General features: G+C 42.2%; 1 protein-coding gene across 1 annotated transcript; it reads right to left on the reverse strand.

Annotated features, from left to right (window-relative positions):
* Positions 1–709: 709 nt before the first annotated feature.
* T265_05559 (hypothetical protein) lies at positions 710–21,169 on the reverse strand (the record flags this gene model as incomplete). Its single annotated transcript, XM_009170600.1, has 11 exons — positions 710–1,161; positions 2,165–2,554; positions 6,631–6,936; positions 7,978–8,201; positions 9,940–10,150; positions 13,528–13,671; positions 14,077–14,247; positions 14,966–15,223; positions 17,450–17,587; positions 18,344–18,568; positions 21,077–21,169. The coding sequence occupies 11 exons, from the start codon at positions 21,167–21,169 to the stop codon at positions 841–843; spliced, it is 2,481 nt and encodes an 826-aa protein (XP_009168864.1).
* Between the last annotated feature and the right edge of the window lie 808 nt (positions 21,170–21,977).

Consider the following 21,977-nt stretch of genomic DNA (forward strand, 5'->3'; position numbering starts at 1 on the left):
CTTACTAATGTCATCCTGTCCTTCGGCATGTGTTTTGCGCCCACAAATTAAAGCGTTATGCTACAAACGTACAGTCTTTGGAAGCGCCTCTAAGAAATCAAAAAGTGATACCGAAAATTGTGGAACGCTACTCTCGTCTAAGGAGTTGCATTAGACTGGATGGCAATGTAGCAGACGAAGTCAACGCCAAAATCGCTAGTAGTGGCATCAAAAAAGCATGTCGCTATGCGTTCAAAGAACCTGTGTGTCAGACTACAATGCGGGCTGTATTGTTATACGGTTGCAAGGCACGGTTACTTCGGGTGGAAGGTCTGAGAATTCAGGTCTGTTTAGGCAAGCTGTACCAACAGGAAATCTAGACAAACGGACGAGCTATGTTGAAACCACTGAATAAATCTTCAGAATTGAATAGAGAAGAGCAGTCCGTCGCAGAACTTATACCTAGCCCAAAACCTACATACGCTGACAGTAGTCAATACTTTCGATTCGTTTTTCCTGTAGAAGCACTGTATTGTACAACAGGAGTCTACTGCCGATATGGTAGAATGCATTCAAGTAGACGCTTGCTGTTATTGATGTGAAATTAATATTTCCTTATATTGCCTACTTCCGAGTAGTACATTTTGGGTAAACGTGACTGTCACACTCCGCCAATTATGAGAAGATGGACTTTCTTGGGTGAAGAAAAAAGATAAGCGGACAATATGAAATTGCATATAGCATTAGGTGTCGACAAAGACGGTTGTGCATGCGTTTTTTAAGTGTTCGTAATTGAAGTCTGTCACCGGCTCTGGTGTATTGGGGTCTCCGCAACAATTTTATTTTCTCCCGTTTGTTAGTTTATCCAACCAATAGACCACCAACCAGGTAATCTTGTGATCCACGTGAACGGATTCGTTCAATATCAAAGTCATCAAGTTCGTCATTCATGTCAGCCTGCTGCCATCCACCGAAATCGGACACCGTCCGATTTGGTCGTTCATTCCGTTCTACGGTTTTCCGTGCAAGAGGTACTGGTTTCGTCTCCACGTCATCACCTTTTGCAAACCTTTGCAGTTCCTTTCCAGTGTTCTGAGGAGTAAAACTGGTCACGCTTGGATCCGTACTTTTTCCGTCAATAGTTTTAGAGGTCATTTGCAAATTTTCAGGTAGCGGTGAGACCTAAAAAGAAAGATGCGGTTCAAAGGACAGCTTTCTCGGGATAAGGATGAACGGCGTATTTTTAAAACATGGATTAGGTTAAGAGATCGTGTGCAGACCGTGCTCTACATCTACATGGGCCACGCCTGATGCCACTGGACGACTTCTTATTGATGACACCACCAGAGAAACTCCTTCACGAACCAATAAAACAAACCATTGTTCGTAGAGGAAAAAATCGATTTGTGAGATCTTGAAAATGCATGATCCAGAATTAAAAGGCATGCTTGCGGGTGGACCTGAGTGATTGACCCCGCCTTACTAGCTGTGGTTTGTTTGTTTTCAAATGCCCTAGTGGGATAACTGTGCCTGCCAGAAAAGCTATTGATTGTTTTTGTGGTGAATCTGTTTTGGTATGTAAGTCCCTGTGAGAATCTTCTGCTGAAATCATGAAAGTTTCAGGGCTCTGACTGTTTAAACAATTGGAAAATTTAAATACTGAAAAACTGGAGGTCGTTGCTGCGGAGAGATTCTACTAAACTGATGTGCATGGTTGAAATCCTTCTATCGCTAGAATAGTATACCTTTGAAACCCAGTAAGTTTAACAGACTTATATCACTTATATCACTTAATTAGTGATCCATTTTCGGTCTGGCGTATGACCAACTTCCGACGGATTGTATTCTGTACTAGATGGACAAAAACACCAAAAATACCAACTACGTTTGAGCTGTATTCGACAAACGAGCTGTTCAAACCTGATGAAGAATTCAGATGTCAACTGAAACTATGCAACGGTACTGACAAATCCAGTACTGAGTGCGCAACTGTGCAGGCTCCCTAGAGCGTACGTCACCAGATGAACATTTCTAACACCTTCGTCACTAGCAACAGTGTTGAAGCCGCCGTGATCCAAGCAATCCAATAAACACGCTCATCCTTGTGTGTGAGATAACCGAAAAAGTAGACAGCTTACCCATCGCACATTAGTGACAAATAACCAATTTGACCGATAGCACCTACCGTCACAATAGCACTGTCGGCCACATCGAACTCCGAATTCGTGAGTACAGGCTGTAGGGGGTTAAGGGGATCAGCCGTAAAACTGAGGGCGGCCGTAGTCTGATCTCCGTCCGACTCCTCATAATCCTCGCTGTAGGACTCCTGGGTGCCGGTCGGATGTTCACACGGGGACTTATTTGGCCACAAATGCATATCGGCTTTGTTAGACGTCTCTGAACGATGTCTTCGTGCTTCAGATCGACCGGACTGAGACTTTACCTTATCGCTGTTGGAGATGAATATTGGGGAGGTTAGCGATGACCTGGTTTGTGATCCATCCCGTCTTTCAAGTTTCTCATCGATTGACCCAACTGTAGGTTGCGGACGACAGGTCTTCTTCGTCATCGTTGCCTGCAAGTTTATTGAACTCATGTCATTAAAAGAATTCTAAGAAGTGCGTTGTTGCTTATAAGCTTTTCCGCAAGGCCAAACCAGGAACCAAAAGCGGAATATAGGCTAATTACCCATTAGCATCCACGTTAAGCTGGGTTGTGTTCTAAGGGATTCGAACCAATTTTTGACTGTATACTTCCCCTAATTTCTCCGCTGAATGTCTACTTTGACCCTGTCATGCTAGTTTCAAATTACGACCTATATCTGTCTCGATCGTCCGTTCAAATCCAGATTACTATCTGCGTGAAAATGGACCTCCTTGTCAGATAGGCACACAAATAGTCAGTGTTGAATTTTAAACTTCCATGGATTGATTATCCGCGAAGCTGTGCTCAGCCACCCTTCACGATATCGTGCGATTCTGCAATGCCTCTGGATGTGAAATGCTCTATCCAATGATCATGTGACACCAGGGAGAATTCATCAGATGTCTGCTAAATCCAGTTGCTTCCACTCTGACTTAACTCACGTGCTGCTAAAAATGCAGCTTGGCGGGACAACTAGAAGGACCACAGTAACCCGGTAGATGCTGGTTGGTTGAAGAATTCAAGAGATGGAGGCTGATGTCCGTTAAAATAAAAAACACCGTGTCCGGTCTGATAGCATGTTATCATCATTTCAGTGAAAGGATCAGGCAAATTATTTGTCTGGACATCGCTCAAAAAACTGTTCGGGGGTGCCGATAACTTACAAGTACACATCAGTATTAAGTAGTCTATGTGTATCCTTGGCGAATTGTGTAATCGGACGAATTATGTGACTACTGGACAGTAGTCAAATTACCTGACTGATGTCGTTCTTCAAAAGTGCGCACTCGCGGTTTACCATTGATTGCAAACGAAACATGGCTCTGAAGTCTGATAAATTTAGTGACTGAACCCTGATTTACCACAGCTTTGATTTGGTATCGAGTTGCGATTTTATCTTAGGTGTTGAACGGTAGTTAGTTAGAACCGGAGAGTAAGTAAGCTTGCTTAGAGTGACTCGTAAAAAGCCATGACGTCTGCCTTGCGAAATGCTCCAGTGTAAGCGAAGTTTGCCTTGATAAGGAACTGCTAAGAGAAGGCTCAAGTGATCAGTCCCATCTACGTTTATTTGGCTAGGTCTAATAAAAGTGAAAGGACTCATACAGCTGCAGTTTTCTGCTGCAGACCACATCTTTACGAAGGCGCAACGGAAAGTTCACTGAAACTCGTGAAGACGAAATTCGCTCATCTGATTTATCTGGGATGGGCTAGCAATCCAGCACATCAAAGCCCAATCGCTGTATAGCGGTGTGACTTACCAGTCCTATGTATACTTCAATGCACAACATTACAGGTTCTTCGTGCACAGAGAAGGACCCACGACCGTGTATGTTGAGTTAACTTAGGTTACTCGTTATTCACAAAAAAATACAAAAAAACAAATCTATGAGCCACGCTCCTAAGCTCACCTCATCCACAGACCCAAAAGTTTCGCCTGTTGTTCGTTTTTACTATGTGGAATGATATATATATATATATATATATGTTGGAAGATGTCTGAGGCTCGTAACCACTGAACACTCTTTGGAGGGGTTTCATGTCCCCATTTCTGAACCCTGATTTACCACAGCTTTGATTTGGTATCGAGTTGCGATTTTATCTTAGGTGTTGAACGGTAGTTAGTTAGAACCGGAGAGTAAGTAAGCTTGCTTAGAGTGACTCGTAAAAAGCCATGACGTCTGCCTTGCGAAATGCTCCAGTGTAAGCGAAGTTTGCCTTGATAAGGAACTGCTAAGAGAAGGCTCAAGTGATCAGTCCCATCTACGTTTATTTGGCTAGGTCTAATAAAAGTGAAAGGACTCATACAGCTGCAGTTTTCTGCTGCAGACCACATCTTTACGAAGGCGCAACGGAAAGTTCACTGAAACTCGTGAAGACGAAATTCGCTCATCTGATTTATCTGGGATGGGCTAGCAATCCAGCACATCAAAGCCCAATCGCTGTATAGCGGTGTGACTTACCAGTCCTATGTATACTTCAATGCACAACATTACAGGTTCTTCGTGCACAGAGAAGGACCCACGACCGTGTATGTTGAGTTAACTTAGGTTCCTCGTTATTCCCAAAAAAATACAAAAAAACAAATCTATGAGCCACGCTCCTAAGCTCACCTCATCCACAGACCCAAAAGTTTCGCCTGCTGTTCGTTTTTACTATGTGGAATGATATATATATATATATATATATTCTCGCAAGTCCAGAAAAATTCAATCCATAAGTAGACTGTTTCGATTCAATTCTCTATAGTGAATTATGTAAGTCTAAAAGGATGGTGTTATTTCTAGTTTCGAGTGGACACAACATTGGAAAAGACCGCGTGTGGTAAAGATTGTTATCCCAAAAATTCGAGGCGAATACGTCACGAGATCGAGTCTGCATTTTGCTGAGAAATGGATGCCAAGCAGACTGCGTTGAAATTATGAAGAGTTCATTACAACAAGTCAAGTTGCGAATTTATGCCATGCACACAAAGCCGTCTAAATCGATACAGTTTAAAAATTGCAATCGCTGTTGCAATTGGTTAGCTGCACCGATTGCTTATTTTGAGTGATGAGGTGGCTCAGCGTATCGCGTCGATTCATTCAGACGCCAAGTGGTAAACGAAGTAATATTCAGGTTGTACATAACAGCAAGAATTCCTGGAAAGTCATGCTAGCATAGAATATTGTACTAGAATATCAGATCCTTAAGGGACACCTGACTATTCCTCTGGCTTCTTGACAGAATTCCCATACGTTTCGGGGACAGTCTGCAGAGGCTTCAATCGTGGCCCAAAAAACACAAATGAAATACAACATATGCACTGAGGTCAGACAGACTGCCAAGGAACCTCACATAATGAGTGGACAGCAGAAAATAAATAAGAAACGCAGATGAATATCGAGAGTTACTGAACGTGCACTGGACACGGGATACGGGATAAATTTAGAAAATGGTGAAGTTTTGAGGCGGGGATTACAGTCCTCGCCACAGAGACTTATAGCCGAGACGGTGGAAATTACCAAGCATCGCGGTGCCAATAGAGTAGGAGGTGTAGGCCTGGCAGGCGTGTGGAGCAGGCTTTTAGATCAGTCGAGCTGACACATGGTGTGTGGTTGTCAGAAAGAGTCATCAACAGGAGTAGCTTAAATCCGAAGTGCACTTGACCTCACCCACCCTTCTTCCCCAACTAAGCTGTCGTAGCACTTACAGGACAACCGACGGAACCTATCAGTGGCGCCAAAGGTGAATCATCAACTGAAGGATCTTGAACCTGAATATTAAGGAACCAACTCCGACCTAGAAGATTCCCCCAATCCATCAACCGTAAGATTGAGGCTAACTGATAAGATTCTTTAACTGACAATCAACACTCATCTAGTATGTTAATCTGAAGAGGTCTAACTGATTGGTTCTCTGTCTTAAAATCTGATCAACGTGGTGACAGACTTGACCTAATGAAGCTGTTGCGTCAAAAGAGAAACAATGCCTAGTTGAAAACTACTGATCATTTACCAAACTTTTCTGAATCGATGACTTCTCAGTCGACTCCAGGCTGTTTTTCGGTTGATTGATAACTATAACTTCTCATGAAGAGCACTGCAGTTGCATACGTCACCCAGTAGTATGCAGAAAAATGCATTCATTAAGTTACAGAATGAACTTTTTTACTACGTAAGTAACACATCTTATCACTCGAGGGGTAATTTTGATTAATAGTGGTGAATACCATTCTCCAGAAGATTGTAGGGAGGACAACTTGATTGAAATTATATTCTGGCTCCCATCTCTTTTCGGGGATCTCCCCAAAAACGTTTAGCCATAAACAATAATGTACTGTGAACCACGATGAGTGGATTCCAGATATCTACGTTGTAATTTATCACGGTACTAGAAATGTTGCGTTTTTTGAACGGGTTTCCTGTCACATTCAGAAACACTGCCTGTTCATAAGCCTAGTGATGAAACTAGTCCGCATATCAGTACACTACTAACATAAGGGCGAACTTAAACTTGCGTCATCCTTACCTGAGGAGATCGTGTCGAATGAATTGGATAATATGCAGCGAAATCTCCGTCCTGTGTATCCGAAGACAGCGATCCACTAGCTGGTGTCTCTGTGGTGTTCCTTTCTTGTTCTCGTTTCCAGCTTCCGTTGATCAAGCGCACATCATTCACATCAGTCTTGGTAGGATCTGCACTGGTTTCAAATCTTCCGGCTGTTCGACCGACTGAGGAACCGGGATCCTGTGAAAGTGTTCTGTGCATATTTGGAGTTCTATCTTCTTCTCCACTGTAATCAACCATATGCCCGCTGTTGTCAACGTGTTTCCCCTAGTCGGTGGAAAAAAACACGATAAAATTCATCATCTTTTAGAGTTCCAGTTGGGGCGAACGTGTTTTGTATTACAAATAGAAGAACGGCAGCATACGTTGAGTTAATCAGCCTTGGTTTGGAGGAAGAAAACGGTTCTATGAGAGGGAACATTGTGTTTTAGTTCTGTGGTCATGCAGGAATCAGTCGCCTATTTAAAGTGATGCTATATACCATCCAGATATCCATCATTCATAATTTCCGCAGCCATAAAGCTCAGCAGATATCCTTAAGTCCAAATCAATCGTTAGAGTGGAACACGCGGCTTTCGACTGCATCTGATGAAACGTGTAATTCTTTGGCGCGCAGCTTGTTCACTCCCCCTGAAGACTTCTGTTCGGCCCATTCCGTTGGCCCATTTGTCCATTGTAAACAGAAATCACACTAAATAACTTCCACACCCTTTTCGAAAATCTGAATATTTTTTGCTTGACCTGGACGAAGTGTAAAGATAGATGTGCTTAGGCTTAGACAAAGAGCGTTTGGATACTACTCAACCATATCATCTGGTAATTTAAATAGTACGTGAACTGCCTGTGGAAAAAAGTAACGGTGCTAGCTTATACATTCAATTTCTTTCTGCGGCAGAAGAAAAGAATGAAGGACGGAGATATTCAGGTCGGAATGAATTGTAAAAGTCCCGACAAAAACTATTTCTAATATGATTGTATCTATCAATCCTGTTATTACCATATTTCCACATGTTGCTGCTTGTCTGGTTTCGGCTTTGCTCGGTCTCATTCGCATCTGTTTAATCAAAACGAAGTCACCGCGAGGGACGATTATCAGCCCATTAGGACCAGATTAATCTTCCACCGGCCACACCGGCTTATACACTCGTTTACGCGGTGGATTCAGCTCTGAATATCGTCTATCCTAACAACAAAGTGGGAAACCATACTAGCCACTGTCATATTCTGTCACCGAAACACTATGATCAGGCTTATCTGACTACAAATCTATTGTCCAGAATGACTACGCGACAGTTCGAGATTCCTCACCTGTTTTGACTCTATAACACGTTTGCAATTGCCACGGTTCAAGCCTTCCTTTTCAAGCAGGTGACTTTTCCCGCCAATGCCAGACTTCTTTGTGAATGGGGTCTGGACCTCTCGTTTTGCGCGAGCGTGTTTCAAACGAAGTAGATGTGCATGGTTTGCTCGGGGTTCCAAGTAACATCTAGTTGGACCACGATACTCTGGAGTAGATCGAAGCCACCCACAACCTGTTCGAAAACATGAAATACTGGGTATATGTATGGCGAATGTAAATATTAAGCATTGGAATGCGTGGTGGTACCAAAAGTTAATTTTTTATACTCAAAAAGCTTTGATTTCTGAATAAATGTGGGTTTTCCCTGAACTGTAAGATTGTCAACAAACTACCCTGACAACGTTCCCAAAGAACGGTTTCAGTGCACACACCGTGGGTTTAGACATACCAATATCCCCTGTGGTGCGACTCATGAGTAGCATATGGTAACTTTCTCATGGGTGGAAGCAATGCGGGCTGGAAACAGCGAAACGTGGCCTACCAGTTGCTGACACCTTATGCAACATCTTATGAAACGTTTTCAACTGGCTTTGATGTTACTTCTCGTTGTATGAGAAAAACGCAGTGCAAGAGCAAATCTCAGTGCAGATGCAGTCGGAACATTAGCCAAGAAATATCACGATTAAACCGTTATTTGGTGCTTCTTTGAAAGCCATCCGTTTTTTCGTCTTTTGGCCATGCCATTCCGGCTAAATGTGTGTGGTTAAATCTTCGTTGTAGAATCAAATTAGAGCGCTTTGAGTCCAACTAGGGGTACAATCAGTACCTCTAAGCAGTTTCATGTCAACGAAATACTGTCAGATCCACACACCAAAACGTTTAGTGGAAACTACCAAAAGTCACTCAGAACGGATGGTAAATGCGTCACGCGAGGATGCATGAAGAATAAACAAGTATACGTTTACAAATTTCGTGACCGAAACAACCTTGACACTTTGTACTTTTCACAGAATCCCGAATCTCCCACACAGTTATGACGGTTCTTCATCGGGGACAAATACCTGGATAAAGTGCAAAACGATCAATTTCGAGGGGTAGGAACCATCTTAAAATATATCTCTAGTCCCACAAAACACAGATTCAACAGCGATTTGCGCAGTACATCCTTTTGCTAAAAATGCCAATATACTTTGTCCACCTCTTCCAGAAGCAGACTTTCTCATCACTACCACATTTTTACGGTCTCGCCAAGTGTCATAGTCTGGCCGAAACCTCTGTCTGCATTATTTAGCGACCTCATAGTAAGTTTGTGTTGCTCCGGAAAAGAAGCATCAACCTGAGACTGTGGTGGCCACAAATGACGTGACAAACAAGCCACCCATGAATACCATACAAACCACCATGTCCTCACTTGTGTCAGTATGTCCACCACTGATGCATATGGATAAGACAGGCGGCCACTTGGATTGACCTTAGCCGGGGGAAATCTGCGCGTTTCCTTTGATTTCGCTACGGAGTGGATGGTGAACTTATGGTTGATTCGAAACTCCATGCATTCCAGTTGAATTTGCTCCTATAGGCGAACAAATTAAGAACCAAGGACCCACCCTAAAGACAAACTATACTGCTATAACTTCACAAACGAAAATGCAGAATGCTGAAAATTCCTCCAAGTGTTGCCAGCAACCTTGTGAGTAATTTCCTTCATGAAAATACTACTTTGTCGAAGGGTGCTGTTTATCAGTAGTCAGCATTCAACTGATGAGTCCAAAAAGAAAGGGATAGCACCAAACCGGTCTAAGAACACCCACCCATAATCCAATACAAATAGGGTGCTGTTTATTAGTAGTCAGCATTCAACTGACGAGTCCAAAAAGAGAGGGATAGCACCAAACCGGTTTAAGAACACCCACCCATAATCCAATACAAAAACAAACGTGACTGGATCATAGGGTTTCATTTCCACTAACGTTTTGGGACCATTTGTCCAGTTGCAGGTGTGACCTTTCGCGGTAGGGCCAACTGGAAAATCCTAGCGCGCCTTGAATTTGGAGCAGGCAACAGGGATTTGATTCCGTTCTGTGAGGCATCTCTTGTAAAAGTTCTACCTGACACCTTGGAGGAAGTGTCTTGAATCTCTCCCAAACGGTAAATGCCTGCGTTGGTTTTTGATTTGAGGATCTGGAAACGAAACATCCTGGTAGTAAAGTCTGCACGACGCATGTGGCTATGATAATTTTGAGGCCCTCAAACCTTCTCATGCACTATCTTCAACAAAAGTGACCTTTACCGAATTTGCACAGATAATTCATGACAGAACGAAGTGTTTACTGGCTTAGTTCCGGGAAAACGAAGCTGGTTGTAAGCTACCGCTATGCACATGAAAGTGGGTTGAAAGAACATGCAGAGAGTTAGGCCTGCATCAGAATTCAAACGGTTTTCTGAAAAGTTATCCTAGTACACGGTGCATGATGCGTACCAAGTTGCGACTCTATTAACCCTACTGTACCACATGCTACATGCCCTTTTCTCTTCTCGACAGGCTTCACATTTAAATAATGTGTCTGTGCACCATATCCGTAGGGGGAAGAGCAAAATGAAGCCAACAGCATGAGTGTGTATGACAGTTATCTCCATAGCAACACTAACTGAGCTCATATACGGAAACGTCTTTAGGTTATCCACTGTTGGGCAAAACAGTCTGATCAGGTGATTGTTGCCTCAATCGTTATCTTCCCTAGGTCTCCAGCTCCAGGCCGTCCATCGAGAACAAATGTTGTGGTAAAAGTATTTAGAACTTCAGTATTTTGATTTCTTCGCTTCCCACATGTCTACCGTTTGTCACATCATTTTCTTTTCGTCATCTCTATCAACTCAACTAGTTCTCAAATCTGCAGTTGCTGAAACGGATTTTTCGAACAGGCAAAGTTGGACTCCATCAAAAGATGAACTTTAGACCAGCCGACTCAATCTAGCGTCCGAGCCTCATTGCATCTCCACCCATTTCGTATCAATGCCGAATGGATGAATGAACCCAACTATCAGTCTCGATAACGTTGGTTGCGCGATTTCGCCTCAATTTGTATTTATTTATTGTCTTGTCTTAAATGGAAAAAGTACAGTTAGACCACACTATGAAAAGTCCAGGCAAACTGAATTCAAACGTTCATCTGAAGTGAATGTTCGAACTGGTTTGATAAGTACCATAGACTACAATTTAAAGTGCAGAGGACGATAGCATCCCATATATCCGCACGGACATTCAAAGCACAATGATGTGCCTGCCAGCCCACCTGATTGTTTCGCCCATACTGTGTGCGGTCAATAAATATAGCTGAAAACATGGAAATACTTGCAGCGCTAGTTGACAAGTTATGTTGACATTTTTCAGAGTAATAAGATACTGCGCAGTGTGATAAGGTGTGATGAGAAGTCGCTGCCAGCTGACGCGGAGTAACTGATTGGAAACGCTCAATCCCTCATCTGTTAAACAGCGGTTGAGCTTGGCTTCTCCTCTATCGCTGCTGAGATTACTCACCTCGTATAAGATGCGCCTATCACGTGACTGAATTCGCACGATCTCTTCCAGTATAAACCTAGTAAATCGATTGTTTATGTTCGAATAACACGGTTTATAACAAACATTTGTCGCTTGATTTTCAGTACGGTTGGTCACACTTCATTTTTACACGTGTGTCTTCTTCCAAAAACTCGGTTGCCTCTTGAAGATAACGATTTTCCGCTACATTCTTGATTGATTAAAAGGAACCAATTGTTGGACAATCAAGGTAGGGGCGTACTTAACACGGAAACCTCTGATTAATTAATGTCTATAAGCTGCTAGAATATGGTCTTTCCGTTGTAACTGAACGCAAAGATACACTAACAAAGCAAGGTAAAAGCGACTTCAGGAGAACAGAAATCATTAAACGAACTCAAAAAGGCAAATCGAACAGTATTACAGTATTCCACATGGGATAATACACAAAAAACAAGGTAAAAGCGACTTCAGGAGAACAGAAATCATTAAACGAACTCAAAAAGGCAAATCGAACAGTATTACAGTATTCCACATGGGATATGCGCCACTGGATTGTCGAAAAGGACATATGGCGATGATTAGAAAAAACCCCTATAAAACGCTGTCACTTCTTGGTAGCCAAACCCCTATCTTATGAATGTTGCGCGATTTGCTTCTGTGACCTATAGAAACGAATGAAATTTTAACCGCTTCTATTGAAAAGGACGAAATACTCAGTGGTTTTATCCATACGGCTGTCTTGCGCACACTCAATTTTAGCAGTTCTGAATGTTTCAGTGGTGGTTTTCCGGAGAGAATGCTTGAGGACGGTCGCCTCACAGAAACGCAGTGGACGGCCTTCGTGAGGGTTTCGCCTTGAAATGGGGTGACCCCTCCCCCTCCGAAATGATTCTCTAAGGAATTACAGGGTGGCACCCATGGCTGAAAACAATTCCCGAACCTTGATAAAACAGTGTAAAAATGTAATAACCAGAACATGAGAAGATTATCTTCACTGGTAAGCACCGACGACAGCATGAGTCCCGTGTATGTAGCGTCCAATCTAAACAGTAAGAAGAAGTTTCATCTTGGCCGCACATGAAGCAATGTAATGTAAAATGCATTCCATTTATCTATCTGGTCGGTGATTTTTCTACACTTTCAGGTGTAGGGCACCAAGGCACTATTTCCTCTCACCATAATCTCTTCCGGGTTTGTGTTGGCTGGCTCAAAACTTGTGAAGAAACCTATGGTTCTAAAGGCGACAAATATATGACGAAAGAGCCTGTACTCTGTTGGTAACGCCTACTGGGATGAGCACGCTTAGTAGTCATGATCGAATTATCCAGCTTGCCATTCGGAATGTACCTGACAGTATTTAGTACGCAACACGCATCAATCACTGCATCTGGCCCATTCTTTGAGATACATTGTTCTGGTCAACTATCCCTTAAACTGGCAGTGTAAAATGGCTGCGTAGTGCATGCATTCTACACTTGCTACTGAGAAGTCTCTGGTTGATGTGCTCCTAAGTGTGCAGCGTCAGCATATTGTGATTGAAAACTGATGACTTTCTTTCCTGCTAGCAGTAAACTTCTAAAAACCACTACACTTATTTCATCGATAGGTCGCGCAACATGTCCTGAAATGTATGCCATATACTTTGTACAGTCGCATACAATGCTGCACCGAATTAAATGGAAAAAACTACAGTGAATTTTAGCTTTGCCAGACAGCCGGTAATCACATCTTTCTGGTAACTAAAATTGGATAATGTTTTCGGAAAAAGAGAGACCAGTGAAAAAGAAGTCCATAATTAGAAGGAGAGGAGCTAGGTAAATTTAGATCCAGGAAAACTGTCGATACCTCGAAAACTTCTGCAGGTCTGTCGGGCTTCAAGAGCTGCACCCTCGAACCGGGTTTCTGCCCCGGTGAACACTATACAAAACATTTTAATCTGTCATCTACGTGCTTAACTTGGCCGACCGTTAGAACTGAAAGCACTATAAGTATGTGCATCGTTTTCTTTCAGACATACCTTGATTTCACTGAGAAGCGCACAAAGAACGGGAAGCTTATCATCTGCTGACGATGGTGAAATGTTCATTCCTTCATTGCGGGCACAGAAAGCTTCATTTTTTCCGTTTTCCAAATAAATTTCCGGTGATGAGTTTTGAGCGGTCTGCGCAAACAAAGTCACACAAATCAGTGTTCGGTCCAGTGAAGGGAATGCATAAAATCTACAAATCCTCCTCAGATAACAAGACTATTCGGATCGCACGTATACATCTAAAGGCTCTGATGGAGCGAACAAACATTCAGATTTAGCCTAATGTTTAACGATCATTTCTATTATGAGGTACTGCTAGCCTTAAAGTGTGATGGCCAAGATAGAGAATGCTGCACTGAGATAAGCTGTGTTGCAATTTTGTTGCAATTTTTTGTCACCTTAGAAATCTGAATGCAACAGTTTTACGACAGCCGAACGCGGGATCCTACACCAGCAAATTAACGCGCCAGACGAGCTACTGGCGACATATAAGTAGTCGACGTTTTGTTATGCGCGACCAAACCTCAAGAAGCTCACCTCGGCCAATTGCTGAGAAAGCTTAGGGAGGTCCGGAAGCGCGTTTGAAAAACGATCGTCCATTGCACTGGAGGCTTTGCAAAATTCGATAGGAGACGGTTGAATATTAGCCACCTCAAGACCTTCTTCCAGAAATTCTACTGCCGGAAACGTATTCATCAGTCTCTTCGCCTAGAAAAACAACAGGGATTACGATCGTGCATTCATGAGAAATTCAAGTAACTTGAGTGCAAGTAACTTCAAAATATGGTTAATATTTCTGTATAGACTTGTTCACCTTTATGAAACAACAGGAATGACTAATCAAGAGATACAAACACATACACATGTGTACGCGATCGGTAATGTTGAGATTTTTAGAAGTCAGCAACCGAAGGATACATCATAAAGGTACCAGCCAGTGCCTCTGGCGCTTGTGCCGACTGGACGAAACCACACAAAAATTTGAATTAGATTATTGTTGGTCTTCATTAGGAACAGCATACATGTTCAGGGGCACAATGCGAACCGACGTTACCTTTTATTTTTACGGAGTCGGAAAAAATTTGAATTAGATTCATGTTGGTCTTCATTAGGAACAACATACATGTTCAGGGGCACAATGTTAAGCTAGCACTAAGTCTTTCCCCCATCCACCTTTATTCTTTTCTCCACAATAAGCCTTTCAAATAAGTCATGGTTGTACGGCAGTGAAGCATCGGCGTTGAACACTGATGTCATGCTGCTGTTGATGATGATGATGATGCACAATGCGAACCGACCATACCTTTTATTTGCACGGAGTCGGTAACCCTAAAATATATCATACGAAAAGGATGCGCTTACTGGGAAACGAAATAATCGCTGATGTAAAATATTATATGATAAGGATTTCGTAGAAGGCGCTCACCTGTTTTCTAAATTCAGTTTCCACCCCCTTGTGACCAAATGTATCACAGCCATTGATCCGAATTGCAGTGCTTTTGGCAGCATCAGAGATCGCTTCATTTTTCTGGGCTGAATTAGTCAATTTCTCGCCGGGGTTTGAACGTTGTACTGTTTGGGAGATTGTCTGTACAGCCTGGTCAGCCAGAGTCCAACTGCAATAGCTTATGCGCATTGGATCTTTTGGACATCCATCTGGTGTACCTTTGTAAACTCCGTTCGTCTTGTGCAAATGGGAAAAGGCAATTTTACTAATTAGTGAAATACACTAATTTGCATACCAATTTGGTTTTGACGGGATACTCACCCGGAATCCGGCTGAATCTGTTGTTTATGAGCAACTGAAAGTGCTCCACCGTGCCGTCTTATGCTTCGGGATATGGTGAATAATGTATAAACGCTACTCATAAGGTTGCTGAAAACCTTTCAAAAACCAACGACCGTTTTTGCTCTTCTTGGGGCTCATCAAGTAGGCGCAGTCCCTAAGTCCACATCAACATTACGTTTTAATCGTTAATCCTTAGGTGTACCTTTGCATCCAATTTTGAATGTATTACACTTGTTGAAGGGTATATCTTATTTAAGCAAGGAATTCTTCATAAAACCGAACCCATAGTTTAGATTCACAGAAGTGGAACCCTTCAGCAATACCCAAGAAGTTGACGACAGAATTCGAAAAATGAAACATTACTGCTTGGAACAATCCAGTTTTCAAAGTACAAGTCCTGGTTAAACAAGTTCAATTCTCGTTGTTATCCCAGACTTCTTAATCGTCGCTTTTCTGATAGTTACAGTGTCTGTTTTATCGTGAACACAGGACAGTGTGCAGCGTAAATTAAGTTCGACCATTGATAGGGTGAGAGAATCGCCATCACGAATGCATCGGATGGAGTGGGAACAGTTGGTACTTGGGTTTACTTGGAGAGGTAACCAAGTTGCCAGCAAATGAACTGTTGTTCTAGGCCATGTAGAACTAGTGTGTATTTGCAAGAAATATCGTGGGAAACGTCGAGCAGGAAAAGAAATGACGAACAGGGCTTTCCACAGGGTCCATAGCACGCAACCAAATGAGGAATGAAGTATTTCCGTTAGGTAGCGGCAAATACAGATTGAGAGTACGGTAGACCTGAAACAGGTCTTTTCCCAATAGACCTAACCCGACCAACATCACTCCGATACCGTCCATTAAGATGTGAGTAAGTAGTCGGCAGTTTTCACGAGAAAACTTCAACTTGTTCGTGCCATCGACAGACAAACATTTCACTAAAAAATGGAAATAAATTTGCTAAGAGTTCTCTCTATCCTGACACTAAGTATGTGCCTGGCTGCCTGTACATCAAAAACACTGCTCTTGGACTGACATCTAGCCAAAAAGCACGTCATTAACATTGAGAGAATTTAAAAAAAATAAGTCTGGTGTGTACAAAGGCTTTTCTAGATTTGCATTGAATCATGCTGTCTTCCGAAAGAGACCGTTGTCTCGAGACTCCGTATGACATTTACGGCAAACGTCTGACGAAATTCCGGGAAATAGCTAACTCATATTCGTCACCGGACTGTATAAACTCAAAGCTACTTAAATCTGTTTAGGAGGCAATATCGAGCGCGATTATCAGGATAGTCAGAGGATATCCACTGTTACCCATATCAATGGATTAGCATGCCTCAGAACATGGCGTTTGTGTCGCAAACACGCTGATTTATATAGTATCATGTCAGACCCGGTATGTGAATGCATACGGCTTGCGCTTATAAAACTTGAAACGGTAAAATCGGTAAAACGAAACTTCCAGAAGGTATCGCTTAAGTATGCCTCGATTAAGATCTGATCACGGTTGATGACGAGTTAAAGAAAACTGGGAGATATACGGGTACTGGCACTGATTCACACGCAAAACTAATATAATCTTGGTTCTGGTTTTAGAATGGTAGCCTATCTAGAGGAGCAGATAATCCTACGACGGTTGTCCTCATTTTGAACGACATGGCTGTCAGCTGAAAGCATGGATTGACACTCCCAAGTGCGTTTCTGCATGCCGGGTCCCGCAGGCTGTCTTCAGCCATCGCCAAGTTAAAGTAGGTAAGTAGGCGGCCGTTGAATAGGCTTTCACCATCATCGTCATCATCATCATCATCACAAGGTTGCTGAAAATTCTGACATCAAAATGTACTGCGATATCTCGAATGTCCTGCCAACTGATACAAGAGGTGTCCTGTGTGTAGCACATTCAATTCTAGAGTAGCATAAGCGGGAGATTCAGTTGAGTCCCTAGTGAAATCCAAATAGTTGTCTTGATGTTATGTTTAATACCAAGTCACCTCGTCATTGTACTATGATGTGATCGCGTAATTAGTCCGTCCAAGTTGTATGCAAAATTATGCCAAGATAACCTTCTCTTGATGAAAAAAACAGTGTATAAATGAATGAAATAAAGTTCTCAGAACCTACTTGGTGATTCGAGCAGAGTTTCGCCACATTGTGAGTTTCATAGTAAGCTTCCGTATTAATATGCGTCAGCGAGACTCGTAGCTGGATCTCACCGACATCTTGACTCAGGAGATTCGTAATAGGGAAGGAACCGGAGATCTGAGTGGCAGATGGGTAAAAAAATTGTCAAGCCAAAAGCGTTTCCTGACTGCTGTTTGAAAAATCAGCCTGTTTCTTGAAAAGAGCTGCTACTTGAACTTTGTCGGAGAATTCCATGCGGTCTTAGGTACTGATCTATTGATCTGGTGATCTATTAACTGCATCGTTATTAATATGATTGGTGGACACTTTACCTTTGCACCCCGCCTTCCCCCTGTTTACGCTTGGGTAACGTGGCGGTATCCTAACCGTCGTGTGCTTTCTTCGGGTAACATGGTAGGTAGGCACCAAAAGGATGCTACCTACAATTTCCTGACTGCTGTTTGAAAAATCAGCCTGTTTCTTGAAAAGAGCTGCTACTTGAACGTTCATTTCGTCGGAAAATTCCCTGTGGTCCTATGTGCTGATCTATTGATTTAATAATTCAATCGTTGGATAAGAAATGCGAGCTTATTATTAATATGACTGGTTGACACTTGACCTTTGCATCTCGTCTTCCCCATGTTTACGCTTGAGTAACGTGGCAATATCCTTAACCCAGCGTACTTTCTTTGGGTAATATGGTAGGTAGGCACCAAAAGGATGCTACAGCTGAGCAACTAATATTATCATTAATAATAAATGAAATTATCCTTGTCCAACCTAAACTCAATTCTCGACAAAACTGATCAAATCTGTCAGTTTTACTTAGGGTTGTGGCTTCCCCGCGATGGTCCATGGACTGCAGTCGCACTCGCGTGCAGATTTTTAACTTACCTCTTTAGTTTCTGCATGGGAGGAACTGGATCCAGCAAGGATAAGCCCAGACAATGGTATTGTGGAAACCCCAATAAGCCGTTGTTTCCCTTCATCGGTATCCGCCAGATCAGTGATCCAATGGGCGACGACGACATAGAGCGGAAGTAGCGCGAGCAGCTGCCTGAGCTGTTGCAAGTCAGACTGAAAGACCGCAGTCTTGCTGCGCTTCGCATGGAAAACATTCTGCAAAAAAATTAACAAAACGGTCACCCATTCTTGATCGGTATGATAGGGAGGTAGAACAAAAATGAACTTCGCCTATTATTTCACCTCGTAAAGTTAGTGGAGTTGGACCTATAGACTGAAATTTCTCGGAGAGAGTTGATACGACGAGTTGAGAGACTAAATAATCATAGCTTAATAGCCAGGCCTCAGGACACCTCGAAGTAGACAAGTTCACTTTCTAATTTACCCTGGTACTTGTTATTTTTACATGGTCATTGGACAAATAATCCATTGCACAAGCATCTGTTTGATGCAGCCTTTTCAACCAACGTACTGTTGAAATCAATTTAGTAGCATGATGAAAGAGAAGAAATCTAGTTCTTCTATGCGTATTTACTATACCACAAGTAAAACAGCGTACAAATCGTAATTACACATGAGTCAAAGTGTGGTTTGGTTTTACGAGCCTGAAAGTGAATGGTCATCGGCACTTTCGAATTATTGTAACATTTGCTTACATATATGTCTTCTGTTTCGGACCAAGACAGTTCATGGAAAAGATCAAAGGGCTGAAAGTTTAGAAACTTTGTAATGGCTCCGATATCTGTCGCTGCGAGATCCGCTCTAAGTTTGACCGACCAGGCCGAGATCTTCAGTGCAAATAAGTTTGTCCTCATAAACAGGTCTGAAAAGATAGATGAATACGCCTGATGTGAATTTTATCTGTGCTTGTAAAACTTCACAAAGGTCAGAGGATGTGCACCTGAAAATGACATACATGGAAGAATAATATAAAAATCAGTGCGATTTAGTTTATAAATTCTGAAAATTTGCGCATGCTTTAAAGGCGACGCAACTGGTTGACAATACTAACGTTCAGCCTTTTGTGTAAGCCAAAAAAGCGACTCACTGATATCGCTGGTAATCTACAGCGCACATGAATCTGGCCTATTGCACCTTTCTCAGTGGGTGGAATGACAAACTACTCACGTATCAGACCGCTTTTAGTTGTACGGTAACTTCTCCACCTTATGTGTACATGGAGCTCTCAGTTAAAGATCGGTACATTAGCTTCAAGAAGCTGTCCAACCTATTTCCATGGAGTGGGACTCCAAACGTTTTGGTAGACGTGCTGCTATATTGTAGATCAGTATGTTTACACTGCAATCCGGGGAAACTACTAAGCAAGAGGTTATGTCTACTGGTGGGCAATTTTCAGTCAGGCATCCTACTTCCCAGTAAAATTGGATACGAAAGTAAAAATAATTCGATTTTAGAGACGATCTAAATTCGGTTACCTAGTCATTTTATGATGCATAATTAGTTATTGACGGTCAATTAGAAAGTGAAACCGACAAAGCTGTCCGGAAACAAAATGTAGATGACTGGAGAATCGACCCAAAAGAACCTTAATTACACATGAATTAGATTCACGAACTGAGTCCTTGCAAACAAAAGTCTGTGGTCCAGTGTACTGACCAGGGTTTATCAAATGAGGTCCTTTAAGACCGATAGGATCTTTTGAAAAAAATGTGGGAATCCAGATATCTTGCATCAATCCTTAGGTTATATCAAAGATTGTCATTTCGAACCGATGGAAAAAATCGATATTTCCTCGTCATGCAATTATCCAATAAAAGGTTCTATGCCTTATTTGTTGCTAGTGTTGGCGCTTGGTCCACTGTTTATATTTGAGGGCAACCCTCTCAGATTCACCCACCGTACCCTCTAATAGCCTCAGAATGAAACACAGTCTGATCTAGATGAAAAGGCGGAATTTAAGTTGAATTTATTCAAGCTGATTATTGATGATAAAATTTTTGGATTTTTACCCAATCAAAATAAATCAACTTAATGAGTATAGGAACAAAGAATAACCAGGTGTCTGTTTTTAAAGATTTCCAGTTTACACTATCCATGTGTTCACTACGCACTGGAGTGGAATCTTAATCCCTAGTTTGTAATTCTGTATATAAAAACTGAATCCAAGTTTTAGAGAACAGCGGGGTCTTAGAGTGGAAACCTATACACAAAAGAAGCACCAAGACTTGCCGAAGTGAGCTTTCATGTTCTACTTTCATGTTTTACTCCGTACGTGCTACAGTTGTCGCATACCTATTTAAATATAGGATGGTGATATTTAAAAGCAACCATGTAATCGAATTTCCGTGACTTCAGACACCAGACCTTACAAGTGGTCTTGTTTATGAAGAGTTGATCGAGTAAGATGCCAAAACGAGCAGCTCTTGATAACTTCCGAAAGTTTTGAAGTGAAAATTAGGTTACATATTTCTGTCTCCGGTACGTTCTCAGATGATTCAAAAGGCCATTTTCGCAATGGCTAATGGCTAGTGGGATATTCCTGATATTTGGGAGTGTAAATTTTGACTCCTATTGCGTCACTAAATTCCTTACATTTCTCATCGTACTTTTTCAGTAAACACAGTAATTATGGCCAATCAGCAGCGTCGTTGTAAAAAAAGACTTATTTTACCCCATTGAGTTTGAACAGTAGATCTAATCTACCAAAATATGTGAAGGTTGACTTCCAAAACTAATAACTGGCGGACTGCCATCTGTTGAAGTAGGAAGCACGAATCTACATACGAAGGGACACATTCCGTCCACTTCATCTTATGGAGTCCGTTTTTTGCGCTCTAGATTCAAGTGCGAATTGACGCATCCTGTTTCACCCTTAGTTTCAAAACTGCAGCGCAGGTAGGCGGTGGCCTGCACGTTGGAGACACCGAGTCTGATTTGATTCACTGCGCAAGACACGTTTAGGGCCAGATGAACTTTGCTGAGGCGGAATGTCACGCAGGTTGACCACACTGACATGCGGTTTGACATAAACCTAGTAATAGTTCTTAGTCACGCAATTTTGTGCTGCCCCAGGATCACTAGAATGGCAACATCCTTCGCATTATGCGCTATCCCGGTGAAATTAAAAACCTATACTACGCATCATACTAATAGCAATGTGTTTGTCGCTAATACATTTAACCTTATGGAACACAGGTAAACGGGCAGCCTGGGTAGCCGTGTAGCCTTTTGAGAGACCTGCGCGAAAACCCAAGGCAATTTGTTAGAGTGCGGGAGCGGCGGTGAAGTCCAAATTAGAATTCTCGTCAACTTTTCAATTGAAGTGGCCCTTACATACCTGCAGCCACCTTCATATAATACAAAATTTTCGATGGTGTACCATGATATTTGGTAACTTTAATGATGCCTCGTCGTCGCCAATCATGTTAGCACATGTGTACCATCAGCCAGTTGCATTTCGCACTTCAATCATGAATGCAGGATGAACACTTTACTTGGCTTTGAAGAGGTATTCAACTTTAGCAAGTTGCGTATCCACATCAGGGACGTATTTCAAGACGCATACTGCGAAATCAGTGTTCAACATTTACTACTTAGTTCCAGC

Source organism: Opisthorchis viverrini (genome assembly GCF_000715545.1).
Source record: "Opisthorchis viverrini unplaced genomic scaffold opera_v5_104, whole genome shotgun sequence".
Lineage (NCBI taxonomy): Eukaryota > Metazoa > Platyhelminthes > Trematoda > Opisthorchiida > Opisthorchiidae > Opisthorchis > Opisthorchis viverrini.